This window comes from Monodelphis domestica, chromosome 1 (assembly GCF_027887165.1).
Source record: "Monodelphis domestica isolate mMonDom1 chromosome 1, mMonDom1.pri, whole genome shotgun sequence".
Classification (NCBI taxonomy): Eukaryota; Metazoa; Chordata; class Mammalia; order Didelphimorphia; family Didelphidae; genus Monodelphis; species Monodelphis domestica.
Genome location: NC_077227.1, coordinates 687,481,843 through 687,498,256, shown reverse-complemented (window position 1 = coordinate 687,498,256; position 16,414 = coordinate 687,481,843). Strand labels below are relative to the sequence as shown.

Here is a 16,414-nt window from a genome sequence, read left to right as displayed (position 1 = left end):
CTAGGTGTGGGGTGATACCTCAGAGTAGTTTTAATTTGCATCTCTCTGATTATAAGAGATTGAGAACACTTTCTCATGTGCCTATTAATAGTTTTGATTTCTTTATCTGAAAACTGCCTATTCATGTCCCTTGACCATTTATCAATTGGAGAATGGCTTGATTTGATTTTTTGTACAATTGACTTAGCTCTTTGTAAATTTGAGTAATTAAAAACTTGTCTGAGGTTTTTATGAGGACTGTTTCCCAATTTGTTGCTTTCCTTCTGATTTTGGTTACATTGGTTTTGTTTGTACAAAAACTTTTTAATTTGATGCAGTCAAAATTCTTTATTTTGCATTTTATGACGCTTTTTAAGTCTTGCTTGGTTTTAAAATCTTTCACTTCCCAAAGTCTGACATGTATACTATTCTGTGTTTGCCTAATTTTCTTATAGTTTCCTTCTTCATGTTCAAGTCATTCACCCATTTTGAATTAATCTTGGTATAGGGTGTGAGGTGTTGATATAACCCTAATGTTTCCCACACTTTCCTCCAACCTTCCCGGCAGTTTTTTTATGAAATATGGAATTTTTCCCAAAGCTGGGATCATTAGGTTTGTCATATACTGTCTTGCTGAGGTCACTTACCCTGAGTCTATTCCACTGATCCTCCTTTCTGTCTCTTAGCCAGTACCATATGGTTTTAATGACTGCCACTTTATAATATAGTCTGAGACCTGGGACTGAAAAGCCCCTTTCCTTTGTATTTTTTTTCATTATTTCCCTGGATATCCTTGATCTTTGTTCTTCCAAATGAACTTTGTTATAGTTTTTTCCTAAATCAGTAAAAAAAATTTTGAAGTTCAACGGATATGGCACTAAATAGATAAATAAGTTTGGGTTGGATGGTCATTTTTATTATATTGGCTCTTCCTACCCATGAGCAGTTAATGTTTTTCCAATTGTTCAAGTCAAGTTTTAGTTGTGTGAAGAGTGTTTTGTAGTTGTGTTCATATAGTTCCCGTGTTTGTCTCTGGAGATAGATTCCTAAGTATTTTATTTTGTCTAAGGTTATTTTAAATGGGATTTCCCTTTCTGGTTCTTGCTGCTGAGCTGTGTTGGAATTATATAGAAATGCTGATGACTTATGTGGATTTATTTTGTATCCTGCAACTTTGCTAAAGTTGTTGACTATTTAGATTAGCTTTTTGGTTGAAACTCTAGTATTTTTTAAGTAGACCATCATGTCATCTGCAAAGAGTGATTACTTGGTCTCCTCCTTGCCTATTTTAATGCCTTCAATTTCTTTTTCTTCTCTAATTGTTCCTGCTAGTTTTCTAGTACAATGTCAAGTAAAAGAGGTGATGATGGGCATCCTTGTTTCACTCCTGGTCTCATTCTGAATGAATCTAGTTTATCCCCATTGCAGATGATATTAGTTGATGGTTTTAGATATATAATGTTTATTATTTTTAGGAGTGACCCTTCTATTCTTATGCTTTCTAGTGTTTTTAATAGGAATGGGTGTTGTATTTTATCAAAGGATTTTTCTGCGTCTATTGAAATAATCATGTGATTTTTCTTGGTTTGCTGGTTGATGTGGTCAATTGTGTGCATGGTTTTCCTAATATTGAACCAGCCCTGGTATAAATCCTACTTGGTCATGGTGAATGATTCTTCTGATCAATTGCTGGAGTCTTTTTGCTAGTATCCTTTTTAATATTTTTGCATCTAATTCATTAGGGAGATTGGTATATAATTTTCTTACTCTATTTTTGGCCTGCCTGGCTTTGGAATCAGTAACATGTTTTCATCATAAATGGAATTTGGTAGAACTCCCTCTTTGCTTATTATGTCATATAGTTTGTATAGTATTGGGGTTAGCTATTCTTTGAATGTTTGATAGAATTCACTTGTAAATCCATCAGGTCCTAGGAATTTTTTTTTTTTAGGAATTTCTTTGATGGACTGTTGGATTTCTTTTTCTGTTATGGGATTATTTATGAAATCTACTTCTTCTTCTGTTAGTCTAGGCAATTTATATTTTTGTAAATATTCATCCATATCACCTAGATTGGTATATTTATTGCCATATAGTTGGGCAAAGTAGTTTTTAATGATTGCCTTAAATTCCTCTTCATTGAAGGTGAGGTTCCCTTTTTCATTCTTGATGCTGTACATTTGCCTTTCTTCTTTCCTTTTTTTAAATTAGATTGACCAGTACTTTGTCTATTTTGTCTGTTTTTACAAAGTACCAGCTTCTAGTCTTGTTTATTAGTGCAATAGTTCTATCACTTTCAATATTATTAATTTCTCCCTAAATTTTTAGGATCTCTAATTTGGTTTCCTTCTGGTGGTTTTTAATTTGTTTGTTTTCAAGTTTTTTTATTAGCAATTCCAATTCATTGATCTCTTCCCTCCCTAATTTGTTAATATATGCACTCAGGGATATGAGTTTTCCTCTAAGTACTGCTTTGCCTGCAACCCATAACATTTGAAAGGATGTCTCACCATTGTCATTTGCCTCAACGAAATTATTAATTGTTTCTATGATTTCTTCTCTAACTAACTGGTTTTGGAGTATCATATTATTTAATTTCCAATTAATTTTTGATTTGGCACTCCATGTACCCGTACTGATTAATATTTTTATTGCTTTATGATCTGAAAAGCTTGCATTTATTATATCTGCTTTTCTGAATTTGAGTGCCATGTTTCTGTGACCTAGTGTATGATCTATTTTTGTGAATGTGCCATGTGGTGCTGAAAAGAAGGTGTATTCCTTTTTGTCCCTATTTATTTTTCTCCATATGTCTATTAACTCTAAATTTTCTAAGATTTCATTCACCTCTTTAACCTCTTTCTTCTTTATTTTTTGGTTTGATTTATCTAAATATGATATTGCTTGGTTCAAGTTTCCCACTAATATGGTATTACTGTCTATTTCTTCCTTCAATTATCCTAGTTTCTCCATTAGAAATTTGGATGCTATTCCGTTTGGGGCATACATGTTGATTAGTGATATTTCCTCATTGTCTGTATTTCCTTTTAACAGAATATATTTACCTTCCCTATCCCTTTTGATCAGGTCTATTTGTGCTTTGGCTTTGTCCGATATCATGATTGCAATTCCTGCCTTCTTTTTATCAGTTGAGGCCCAAAAGGTCTTACTCCATCGTTAAATTCTAACCTTGTGAGTATCAACCCGCCTCATATGTGTTTCTTGGAGTCAACATACAGTCAGGTTTTGGGTTCTAATCTAATCTGCTATTTGTCTAAGTTTTATGGGTGAGTTCATCCCATTCACGTTCAAAGTTATGATTGTCAATTCTGGATTCCCTGGCATTTTGATATCTTTCCCTAGTTCTGACCTTTCTTTTTTAGCTTTCTCCTTTTGAACCAGTGATTTACTTTAGGTCAGTCCCCCTAGTCCCCTCCCTTGATATGCTTCCCTTTCTAGCCCCTCCCTTTTTATGCTCCCTTTCCCTCCCCCCTCTCTTTCCCTCCCTTTTTATACTCTCTCCTTAATTTTCCTTTCTCTCTTACTCTGCTGTATAAGATAGAATTCAGGATCCCACTGGATCTAGATATTCTTCCCTCTCAGATTTGATTTCACTGAGAGTAAGGTTTAAGTAATATCACTCACTTTGTGCTCTCTTCCTCTCCCTCTCATATGGGAGTTCTTCCCCTCCCCTTCCCATGTGTATCTTTGTGTGAGCACAATTATTCTATTTAGTTCACTCCCCCATTTCTTGATGTAAATCTTAGTATCATTGATGATTCCCCCCTCACTTTTTCATTCTTTGCCCACCCTTTTACCAAATATTCTTGATGCCCCAACTTTCCCTATGCATAATTCTTCATATAATTTGATATAAATGTAGTCCTTATAGAATAGATTTTGACATACAGATAAATATAAGATTTTTCTCCATTTCTCTTTCTTTAATATTTCCCTTTTCATGTTCCTATTGCTTTCTGTGATTGGATATCAAATTGTCTACTAAGTTCTGGTCTTTTATTTGGAAATACTTGGAAATCTTCTATTTTGTTGAATGCCCATATTTTCCCTTATATTATATAGTCAGTTTTTTTGGGTAGTTGATTCTTGGTTGGAGGAACAGCTCTCATGCCTTTCTAAATATCATGTTCCTTGCTTTGCGGTCTCTTTGTGTGTTAGCCACTAAGTCATGTGTGATCCATATGGAGGCTCCTCTATATCTGAAGCTCCTCTTCATGGCTTCTTGTAGGAATTTCTCCTTTGTTTGGAAACTCTTGAATTTGGTTATTACATTCCTGGGGGTTATCTTTTGGAGATTTAGTATAGAGGATGTTCTATGAACCCTTTCTATTTCAATTTTGCCCCCTTGCTCCAGAACATGTGGGCAATTTTCTTCTATAATCTCCTGTAGTATAGCATTGAGATTTTTGTTTAACTCTGGTTTTTTGGGCTGACCAATAATTCTCAAGTTCTCTTCTTCTTCTGTTTTCCTGGTCTCTCACCTTTTCAGTGAGATATTTTATGTTTTCTTCTAATTCATTAATTTTTTGGCTTTGCTTTATTAATTCTTGTGGTTTTGCAAGCTCATTGTCTTCCAGTTGCTTATTTATTGTTGTTAGGGACTGGATTTGTTTTTCAGCTTGTTCTACAATTTTCTTAGAAATTTCCAGCTCTTTCTCAAATTGTGAGGTCTTGTCTAACAGACTGCTACATGTTTGTCCAGCTACAGCTGTGTAGGAGTGAAGGAAGTGGGAGTGAGCCAAGACTGTCACCTAGAAAATAATAATTGGCAACATGTGGAAGTTAGGGATTCAAGAGTGCTGGATAGCACAGAGTTGAATCAGTTCATTAAGGTTGAAAGAAGAAAAAGAAGAGAGAGTAGATAGTGGGGGGGGATGACCTGTAAGAGAATTGAGGAGTCAAGGTATTAAGAGTTCGTGGTAAGGATAAAGAAGAGGATGTTGCAAGGGAAGGTAGAGAAAAGGGTGATAAGGCATCTGATTATGGATAGATATGGTGATTTTCAGACTTCTTATACATTGTATAATGAATGGAAAGAACAAGGGTGGTCATCTTTGTGTATGGCTGAGTTTGGATGGAGGTGGGAAAGTGAATTCTTTATTCTCTTTGTCTATTTTGAGTTAATCAATCAAACCCCTCCCCCACTTAACATTTTGTTGCTACCAAGTAAGAGAATTCACAAGTCATTTACATAGAGAAATGTACCCATTTAGATCAGAGTTTCACACCCTCAGAAACTCAATCAGTTAGGAACCTGTGAATTCTTTTGTTAAGAGTTTCACACCCTCAGAAACTCATTCAGTCAAGAACTTGTGAATTTGTTTGGATACGAGTTCATACTCTCAGAAACCCAATCTGTCAGGAACGTGTGAATCTTTTTGATAAAAGTTTACACCTTTTAAGGATGGGATATGGATTCCACAGACACTGCCCTCTGAGCATTGCGAGGTAATTTGGAAGCTGTGATTGGATGCCAGGAAGTGTGAGAGAGACAGGAAGTGATGTGGAAAAGGAATATAAAGGGCAAGACCAAAGAGAAGAAATGCATTCCTTCCTTTGCTCTTTGGCGAGGACTCTCTCTCAGTTGGCACATCAGTAGTACACTTTTCAGTGTGCTCTTTGCTGAGATTCTTCGTGGTTTTAGCCTCGTGTCACCTGAGAAAGTTCTTGGCAGATTTTCAACATCTCCTGGTTCTGTGCATTTCAGCCTTCCAATTATAACTTTGGATTCTGGTGTACAAAGAGCAAGTCTGCCAACCTTGGGGCTCCCACCCCCTGAAGGTCCACAGTCTGGCCCAAGCAGAGACCCCAGAACCAGAGGCAATGGCCCTTCAGATCCAGAGGCTCCCATCCAAGGAGTTAATAACATTTAAAGATGTGGTTGTGGACTTCACAAAGGAAGAGTGGTGTCTGCTGGATTGCTCTCAGAAAGAGCTATGCAAGGAGGTCATGCTGGAGAATGTGCAGAATCTACTCTCTGTGGGACTTACACTTCCCAGAGAATATTTTATCACCTGTTTACAGCAAGGAGAATCACCATGGCTGCCAGAGAAAAAATGTCAATGGAGCTTCTGTCTAGAAGAAGAGACTAATTTTGAAGAGAAGGAGATTTCTTACAACCTGACTCTTTTTGTGGAAGAATCTGGCCTACAAAGATGCATGAATGACGGCCCTTGTGACTTTGTTTTGAGAGACATCTCTAACTTTGATATTAAGGTAAATCAAAATCCAATGATTAATTTTGAATTTGAAGAAACAGCAGAGAACTTCAGAAAATGCTCAGGTCTAATTCAGAATAGGAAATTGACCTTAGTAAATGAATATGCTCAGGATAGAGAAGACAGCACAAGCTTTCCTACAGAAGTAGAATTTATTCCATTCCAAAAGAAACCTCCTCAAATGCTCATGCATCAAGGTAACATAGGAGGAATTGCCTTAGCCAGGAGATTAGACCTCATCAGTCATCCTAAAAGTAAAGGTATAGAGATGCTTTCTTTGAATAATATAGTTGGGAGAAATTTCAGCAAAATCTCTGAGCTTGGTTCTCATCGAATAATCCATGCTGGAGAGAAAATTTATGATTGTAAACCATGTGGTAAGGCTTACACTCAGAGGGGTAATCTTGCCACGCGTCAGAGAATGAACACTGGAGAGAAACTCTTTGAATGTAATGAGTGTGGAAAGTGTTTCCCTAGGAGGTATAATCTTGCCACACATCAGAGAATCCACACTGGAGAGAAACCAGTTGAACATAAACAGTGTGGAAAGGCTGTCATTCACAGGGGTAATCTTTCCATACATCAGAGATTCCACACTGGAAAGAAACCTTTTGAATGTAAAAAATGTGGAAATTCTTTCACTCAGAAGGTTGATCTGGCCAGACATCAGAGAAGCCACACTGGAGAGAAACCTTATGAATGTAAACAGTGTGCAAAGGCTTTCAATCAGAAGGTTGATCTGGCCAGACATCAGAGAATCCACACTGGAGAGAAACCATATGAATGTAAACAGTGTGGGAATGCTTTCACTCACAGCAGTCATCTTGCCAGACATCAGAGAATCCACACTGGAGAGAAACCTTATGAATGTAAACAGTGTGGAAAGGCCTTCACTCAGAGGAGTAATTTTGCCAGACATCAGAGAATGCACACTGGAGATAAACCTTATGAATGTAAACAGTGTGGAAAGGCTTTCTCTAACAGGGGTAATCTTGCCACACATCAGAGAATCCACACTGGAGATAAACCTTATGAATGTAAACAGTGTGGAAAGGCTTTCTCTAACAGGAGTAATCTTGCTACACATCAGAGAATCCACACTGGAGAGAAACCTTATGAATGTAAACAGTGTGGAAAGGCTTTCACTCACAGTGGTAATCTTGCCACACATCAGAGAATCCACACTGGAGAGAAACCAGTTGAAAGTAAACAGTGTCGAAAGGCTGTCATTCACAGGGGTAATCTTTCCATACATCATAGATTCCACACTGGAAAGAAACCTTTTGAATGTAAAAAATGTGGAAATTCTTTCACTCAGAAGGTTGATCTGGCCAGACATCAGAGAATGCACACTGGAGAGAAACCTTATGAACGTAAACAGTGTGGAAATGCTTTCACTCACAGCAGTCATCTTGCCAGACATCAGAGAATGCACACTAGAGAGAAACCTTATGAATGTAAACAGTGTGGAAAGGCTTTCTCTAACAGGGATAATCTTGCTACACATCAGAGAATCCACACTGGAGAGAAACCAGTTGAACGTAAACAGTGTGTAAAGGCTTTCACTCACAGGGGTAATCTTTACATACATCAGAGATTCAACACTGTAAAGAAACCTTTTGAATGTAAAAAATGTGGAAATTCTTTCACTCAGAACATTGAACTGGCCAGACATCAGAGAATGCACACTGGAGAGAAACCTTATGAATGTAAACAGTGTGAAAAGGCTTTCTCTAACAGGGGTAATCTTGCCAGACATCAGAGAATCCACACTGGAGAGAAACCTTATGAATGTAAACAGTGTGAAAAGACTTTCTCTAACAGGTGTAATCTTGCCATACATCAGAGAATCCACACTGGAGAGAAACCTTATCAATGTAAACAGTGTGGAAAGGCTTTCACTCACAGAGGTAATTTTGCCAGACATCAGAGAATGCACACTGGAGAGAAACCTTATGAATGTAAACAGTGTAGAAAGGCTTTCTCTCACAGGTTTAATCTTGCTACACATCAGAGAATCCACACTGGAGAGAAACCTTATGAATGTAAACAGTGTGAAAAGGCTTTCTCTAACAGGGGTAATCTTGCCATACATCAGAGAATCCACACTGGAGAGAAACCTTATGAATGTAAACAGTGTGGAAAGGCTTTCACTCACAGGGGTCATCTTGCCATACATCAAAGAATCCACAGTGGAGAGAAACCTTATGAATGTAAACAGTGTGGAAAGGCTTTCTCTCAGAGTGGTAATTTTGCCAGACATCAGAGAATGCACACTGGAGAGAACCTGTTTGAATGAAAACAGCATCAATTGCTTTTAGAAGTATCTCTAAACTTCGACAACACAAGAGAATTCACACTGGAGAGAAACTTTTTTAATGTAGTGTGTGAAGAGTTTCACTCAGAGGGGTAATCTTGCCATACATCAGAGAATCCACACTGGAGAGAACCATTATGAATGTAAACAATGTGGAAAGTCTTTTAGGTGTAGCTATAAAGTTGACAGCACCAGAGAATTCACACTGTACAGAAAAGTTATAAATGTCCATAATGTGGAAGGACTTTCACAGATCAGGACTCTTTTTCTGAATATCAGAATCTGAAATTAAGTGGAAGCTTGTCAATTTGGAAAGGGCTGAATTAATTGTGAAATATGATTGTAAGAGAATACAGTTGATTTATATTTAATGAAGTGAAGGAGGAGCTCAGAAAAACCTGGAAAGACTTGAGAACTGATACAGAATGAAAATAGCAGAACTATGATATTCTGTGTGATGTTTCCTGTTCCTTCCATGACCACTGTGATTAAATGCATGTGTGGGGGTTGTGAAGATTAAATTAAATCTCTCCCCTGATTGTGAGAATTAATTCTTTTTCATTTTTTGCCCATTTTTTTTTACTTTTAATCAACAACATTTTGAACACCTCATTCTCTTTTGAGTGGGGGAGGTCTGTGACACTAATGTGCAATATTACTGCAGGAAAAATGATATTATTTTTTGTACCTTTAGTACAAGAAATGAGAAAAAATCCAATATTCTAATCAAAATAAAAGAAAAGCAGTAATAACTATAAGAAAAAATCAGAAATTCAATGTGTTCTCAAAAAAACTGTCTCCATTTGTCTATGGATTATCATCTCCAATTCATATGATAGGATAGAGTCAATCAGTCTCAGCAGAAGATCCTTTCTTCACATGTGAGCAGTGAATTCAAGAGTCCTTTTCTCCAATCTTTATAGATATTGGAGTAGTTAACAATATTTGGAATGGTCCTTCCCATGAAGATTGAGTTGCTCCAGTTCGCTTGAAATTCTTAATATAAACTTTATCTCCTGGGTTCAGGTCATGCAGAGAAAAGTCTAATGGTCCAGCTTGTACTGCAGCTCCAGATTCATGAAGTTCATGTAGATTGTGCTGTAATTCCTGCATATAGGAAGCAATAGTAATATCTCCCCCTAATAGTGAGGTATATGCCGGGGAGAAAGGCTTAGCCTGTATAGGCAGATGTCCAAAAAGCATCTCAAATGGTGAAATATGTAAGTCTCCTCTAGGCCTGCTTCTAAGATAAAATAAGGCCAGAGGGAGAATTTCAGGCCATTTTAAATGGGTCTCAGTGCATAATTTTCCAATCATAGTCTTTAAGTTCTTTGTTCATTTTTTCCTGCTATTTGGAGTGGAGACAAAACTGAAAAAGGTTAATCAATATCACAAATTCAATAGTCTAAAAAGAATCACCTTCATTATATTGGGAAGTTCCTTGGGCAGCCTCCTGAATGGTACCTCTCTGAGGGTCATTAGCACCTTGAGTATGTTTTGGATGAGCTCTGCTTCTCATGTTTTGTTGTTGGGTATTATAATTATAATTTTCTTCATTTTGAGCATTGTCATTATTTTCCCAATTCCTATTTCTATAATTTTGGTTTCTAAAGTTCTTATTTCTATATTCACTATAGTTATTTCCATAGTCATTATTATAATTTCTAAAATTTCTAAAATTCTGGTTTCTATGACCATTATAGTTCTGGTTTCTATGACCATTATCATCATTTCTATAGTTATTATTTCTAAACCTATTATTAAACTGCGTATTACTTCCAATCATCTTAAGAAAGGTTCTACATTCCTTCATTTTGTGGCCCTTCTTCTCACAGAAGTGGCAAGTTATTGATTTATTTGTGAATTCCCACAAAGGGGCTATTATAGTCTCTCCTTTATTTTTCAATTTTCTCCTTAACATTTCAATTTCATTCTTTAAATCTTCTACTGATGTATCGTCTTCCTCAGGTCTTTTTATATGACCTTTATAAACATAGGTTGCTACTCTCCTCAGTTCATCGAGGTCCATAGAGTCCCAGTTAGGATAGGTAGTTCTAAAGTAATCTTTTACCACTGAACAACAATTCTTAACAAATTGCCTAAGTAAGTGTGTCTAATGTCTCTTTCTCTGGATAAATCAAGGTCCATATATGTATTCCCTACGTCAATAAATCTTTCCATGTACTGAGAGGGTGTTTCATCAATATGTTGTCGGATTTTTTCAAATTTTGACCATTTTTCAGGTCTATCAGAGCAAGTTCTCATGGCAGTCAATAATGCTTCTCTGGCCTGGTTTAGTTTTGTGTAATCTAGTTCAACATTGGTGTTCCAATGTGGATCTTCAGTTGGCCAATAACTTCCTTTTTTAACTCATTTTTGATTAGCCAGAGAGACGATATTATTTTTTTTCTCTCTTTGTTAATAATGCTTCTAATATATTCTCAACATCCAACCAAATGGGGTCAAAAGTTCTGAATATGTTCTCTAATTTTTTTTATAATTAATATTGGTTCGTCCTCAAATGATGGCATTTCTTCCTTCAATTTTTTTAAATCCTCAGACCTAAAAGGTGTATGATGTCTTACAGATACCAAGTTTCCATTTTTATTAAAAGTGGGTACTTCCCTTAAAGGAAATAAGCTATCTAAATTTTATTTGTTACTCCTGTTTCTAGGCTTCTTGCTCCATTTTCAATTGGGTAAGTCTGAGAAATAGAAGAGTTGGGCACATTAAAAGGAAGGGTTTGTTGTTCCATAGTGCCAGAAAATTCAAAGGTAGGGTGTGAATTTAGGTTGGAATGTGAACTTAAAGTAGATTGTGTACAATGAGAAGGAGGAGCCAAGGAAGAAGTGTGAAAGGATACAGAGGTATTTGGATTGGAGGAATTAGAAAGGGGTGAAGTAGAGGGATTAAGATCAAAAGTATTGGTAGGGTGTGAACTTAGAGTTGATTGTGTTGGGTCGGAAGCCTGGGTGGGGTGTGAACTTAGAGTGGGTTGATTAGAATTAGGGTTTTCTGAGGCCAAGGGGGCAGGGGGAAGGGTAGGTTGGTTAGAAGGGTTATTGTCCAGAGTTTCTGATAATGTTCTTAATTCTCTTTTAAAGCTTCTCATTAAAGCTACAATCTCCCCCTGACCTTCCTCTATAAGCTCAAACCAAGTATTTAGTTCTGCATATTGTTGAGTAGTAGAAGGAATACTCAGTTGATTTGACTGAGAAGTGGGTTTTGTAAGGAAATACAATATTAAAGCTATAATAATAAAAATCCAGAGGGGGAGTACTGTGTTGATTATATTTTGCCATAAATCCCATGGTATGAGAAATTTTAGAGAGAAAAAGAATGCAAATTTTACAAGGTTGGTCATGGAGCTGAATAGCCAGTTGTTAAGTATGGTGTGAACTGGCTGTAACCACATATTTCTAAAGTAAACACATGGGAAGCAGGACAAGGCCAAAAAGCTTTCCCAGGTTTTTGTAGTCCTAATTTAAGCAGTTGCTGGCCAGGACCTTAGGGCCCTGTTGCTAAGATCTAAAACAGCTTGATTTAAGGACATTCCAAAAAGGTTTTTTACTCAGCTGTTCTTGCAGCTGTAATTTTGAAGCCAAGTTAAAAAAGAAACCAAAACTGACTGATGGGCAAGTAATAAAGCAAAGAGATAAAGGAAAGAGATTTCACAGAAGTCTCTTGAGGGTTTCTCACCAACTTCGTGAGGCCGCCATAAACTGTAGAATTTAAAATGGTTGATGGCCTTAAATTGTTGTAGATAAAAGAGTGGGAGCCATAAACTGTAATAATTAAAATAGTGGGAGCCAGGGAAAGGAAAACAATTATGAATATATATAAGAGTGGGTGAGTAAATTTGACCGCAGAAAATATGTTTCACTACAGTGTCTTGGTTTTTAAATCAAATATAAGGTGGTCGCCAGGGAATATATTTCTAATTATGAATATGCCCAAGTCAACTGGGTTTTATAGAAAATTTTAATTAATAATAAAATGAGTAATCAAAGAAAGAAAGAGAGAGAGAAAAAGGTATTAGTATGAAGGGCCTTAAGCCAACATGGCCCAGACCTGAGTCTTAAGAGAGTATCAGTCAGTCTTTTATCACTCACCACAAGATCTATCCAAGCAAGGATTCTAGTGACACCAGGCCAGCATCATCTCAGCTGCTTTCACCAGCAACCTCCTCAATCTGAATGTTTCATAATGAGTCTTAGAGCTCCTCTCTGAGCTCTTATTTAAAGGGCAATTTCTCCTATGTCACCTCCCCTAAGTCCTTACATCTACCAATCACAGTAGATGTTTTCTAAAGGACAACCCATTCTAAATTCACAGCTGAGTAGATTAATCCCTTCAGTAATCCCTTTCAGAGAAAAAACCTGCTGGGTTGACTAATCTCATAAAGAGAAAACCTCTGAATAAGTTTTCACCATTTAGGTCTAAGAAGCTTCACTGTTTAAAATGGGTAATAGTCCCATGTAAGTAGGTTCATTGTTTAGCAAGGAGTTTTCTCCCCTAAAGCAGTCTTAAGTATGGGAGGAGTATAGGTTCTCGCATAGCAAGGAGTTTTCTCCTCAAAATGGGGAATGTTTCCAGTAAGGAATTGTGTTCCAATGGAGGATTCCTCAATGTGGAAATTATTAACATTCACAAGTCTGAGAAATTTCAAGGTTTACACCTTAAATTCCTCTTCATTGGAGGTGAGGTTCCCTTTTTCATTTTTGATGCTGTACATTTGCCTTTCTTCTTTCCTTTTTTTAAATTAGATTGACCAGTACTATGTCTATTTTGTCTGTTTTTTCAAAGTACCAGCTTCTAGTCTTGTTTATTAGTGCAATAATTCTATCACTTTCAATTTTATTAATTTCTCCCTAAATTTTTAGGATCTCTAGTTAGGTTTTCTTGTGGAGGTTTTTAATTTGATTGTTTGCAAATTTTTTGATTAACATTTCCAATTCATTGATCTCTACCCTCCCTAATTTATTAATATATGCACTCAGGGATATGAGTTTTCCTCTAAGTACTGCTTTGCCTGCATCCCATAAGGTCTGAAAGGATGTCTCACCATTGTCATTTTCCTCAATGAAATTATTAATTGTTTCTATGATTTCTTCTCTAACTAACCAATTTTGGAGTATCATATTATTTAATTTTCAATTAATTTTTGATTTGGCTCTCCATGTACCCATACTGATCAATATTTTTATTCCTTTATGATCTGAAAAGCTTGCATTTATTATTTCTGCTTTTCTGCATTTGAGTACCATGTTTCTGTGACCTAGTGTATGATCTATTTTTGTGAATGTGCCATGTGGTGCTAAGAAGAAGGTGTATTCTTTTTGTCCCTATTTTTTTCTCCATATGTCTATTAACTCTAATTTTTCTAAGATTTCATTCACCTCTTTTACCTCTTTGAATGTAATGAAACACAGTGAATCCTCACTGGAGAGAAACCAATTGAATGTAAAAAAAGTGGAAATTCTTTCACTCAGAAGGTTGATCTGGCCATACATCAAAGAATCCACATTGGAGAGAAACCTTATGAATGTAATCAGTGTGGAAAGGCTTTCACTAAGAAGGTTCATATTGCCATACATCAGAGAATCCACACTGGAGAGAAATATTATGAATGTAAACAATGTGGAAAGGCTTTTAGAAGTACCTTTGAACTTTGGCAACACCAGAGAATTCACACTGGAGAAAAACTTTTTGAATGTAAACAGTATGGAAAGGCTTTCACTCAGAGGGGTAATCTTGCCATACATCAGAGAATCCACACTGAAGAGAAACCTTTTGAATGTAAAAAATGTGGAAAGTCTTTCACTCAGAAGTTTTATCTGGCCAGACAACAGAGAATCCACACTGGAGAGAAACCTTATGAATGTAAACAGTGTGCAAAGGCTTTCACTCAGAGGGGTAATCTTGCCATACATCAGAGATTCCACACTGGAGAGAAACCTTTTGAATGTAAAAAATGTGGAAAGTATTTCACTCAGAAGGTTGATCTGGCCATACATTAGAGAATCCACACTGAAGAGAAATCTTATGAATATAAACAGTGTGGAAAGGCTTTCACTCACAGTGCTCATCTTGCCATACATTAGAGAATCCACACTGGAGAGAAATCTTATGAATGTAAACAGTGTGGAAAGGCTTTCACTCAGAGGGGTAATTTTGCCAGAGATCACAGAATGCACACTGGAGAGAAACTATTTGAATGAAAACAGTGTGGAAAGGCTTTTAAAAGTATCTCTAAACTTTGACAACACAAGAGAATTCACTCAGGAGAGAAACATTTTGAATGTAATCAGTGTGGGAAGAATTTCACTCAGAGGGGTAATCTTGCCATACATCAGAGAATCCACACTGGAGAGAACCATTATGAATGTAAACAATATGGAAAGTCTTTTAGATGTAGCTCTAAAGTTAGAAAACACAGAGAATTTACACTGGACAGAAAAGTTATAAATGCCCATAATGTGGAAGGACTTTTACAGATCAGGGCTCACTTTCTGAATATCAGAATCTGAAATTAAGTTTAAGCTTGTCAATTTGGAAATGGCTGAGTAAATTGTGAAATATGATTGTAAGAGAATACTGTTGATTTATAATTAATGAAGTGAAGGAGGAGCTCAGAAAAACCTGGAAAGACTTGAGAACTGATACAGAATGAAAATAGCAGAACTATGAGATTCTGTGTGATGTGTCCAGATCCTGCCATGACCACTGTGATAAAACGCACTTGTGGGGGTTGCGAAGATTAAATTAAATCTCCCCTGATTGTGAGAATTAATTCTTTTTCATTTTTTGCCCATTTTTTTACTTTTAATCAACAACATTTTGAACACCCCATTCTCATTTGAGTGGGGGAGGTCTGTGACACTCATGTGCAATACTGGGTGACAAATCAGAATCAAACTGATCAGCTCCTGGGTAATCCCAAGCAAAGCTCCAACTATAATTGGTTTATTTCATAGTGGAGGAAGGCACAGGAAGTGATGCAAAAGAAAGTGTCTTCAAAATGGAGTTGCAACTTCCTGGGACAATTCTGGATTCTTCTGGACTTCTGAGCTCGAGTTCAAGTTGGTGGCTGGAGAAGAATCTGCTGACTGGACCTGAGTCCTTTCCTGGTGATATTGTCCATGAATCTCTCACTTTGGATTGACATGTGGTGATTGAAAAGAGCTGACTCCATTCCTGGATTTTCTGAAGAGATGCCTCAGGAGACAACTATACTCTTCAGACAGGATCCCTGCATCCCCACATCCTTCCACTCAAAGCTGAGGCATTTCCATCTAAGGAACCTACCCTGCCTGAGTTGAGACAGGAACTGGAGCAAAATACTTAATGTGTAGGCTAGAATACTTATGCTAATCTCTCTTTGATTTCTTACTTCATGCTTTCTATATTTTGTAAATGAATTCTTAAATAAATTTCTTGAAATTAATTAAAATTCCTGGCAACCCTATTCTTAAATAATCCATTCCAAAATTTTATTTAAAAAAAACAAACAAACCTTTTTCTCCTTTCAGGGTGTAGGAACATCAGTTAGAGGATTCTGGGAAGGAGAGAGGTATTGTGGGTGTTTAAACTGACAATACTGACTTTCTTCCTTCTGGGATTTACTGAATGGGAAGGAGGTTTGACTCTCTGCCTGAATTTCCACTAAGCGGAAGAAGGTTTCATACTCCCTTTTTATACTACCTTCTTAATTTTCCTTTCTCTCTTACCCTGCTGGATAAGATATAATTCAGGATCCCAATGATCTAGATGTTCTTCCCTCTCATTGTTGATTTCACTGGGAGTAAATGTTAAGTAATACTACTTCGCACTCTCTTCCTTTCCTTCTCATATGGGAGTTCTTCCCCTCCCCTTCCCA

The 16,414-nt window shown here is 36.7% G+C and overlaps 1 protein-coding gene across 1 annotated transcript; it reads left to right on the top strand.

The window, feature by feature from the left end:
* The first annotated feature begins 5,823 nt into the window (after positions 1-5,823).
* On the top strand, positions 5,824-15,700 carry LOC130457404 (zinc finger protein 383-like). Its single transcript, XM_056818456.1, has 4 exons — positions 5,824-6,926; positions 7,371-7,598; positions 7,707-7,843; positions 15,513-15,700. The coding sequence occupies exons 1-4, from the start codon at positions 5,824-5,826 to the stop codon at positions 15,698-15,700; spliced, it is 1,656 nt and encodes a 551-aa protein (XP_056674434.1).
* The last annotated feature ends 714 nt before the right edge of the window (positions 15,701-16,414 follow it).

Excerpts from the sequence above, each read along its gene's own strand:
- LOC130457404 (XM_056818456.1), top strand. The coding sequence starts at position 5,824 with ATGGCCCTTCAGATCCAGAGGCTCCCATCCAAGGAGTTAATAACATTT. Across the intron at positions 6,927-7,370 it reads AAACCTTATGAATGTAAACA|TGGTAATCTTGCCACACATC; the intron begins GTGTGCAAAGGC and ends TTTCACTCACAG. Across the intron at positions 7,599-7,706 it reads AAACCTTATGAACGTAAACA|GGATAATCTTGCTACACATC; the intron begins GTGTGGAAATGC and ends TTTCTCTAACAG.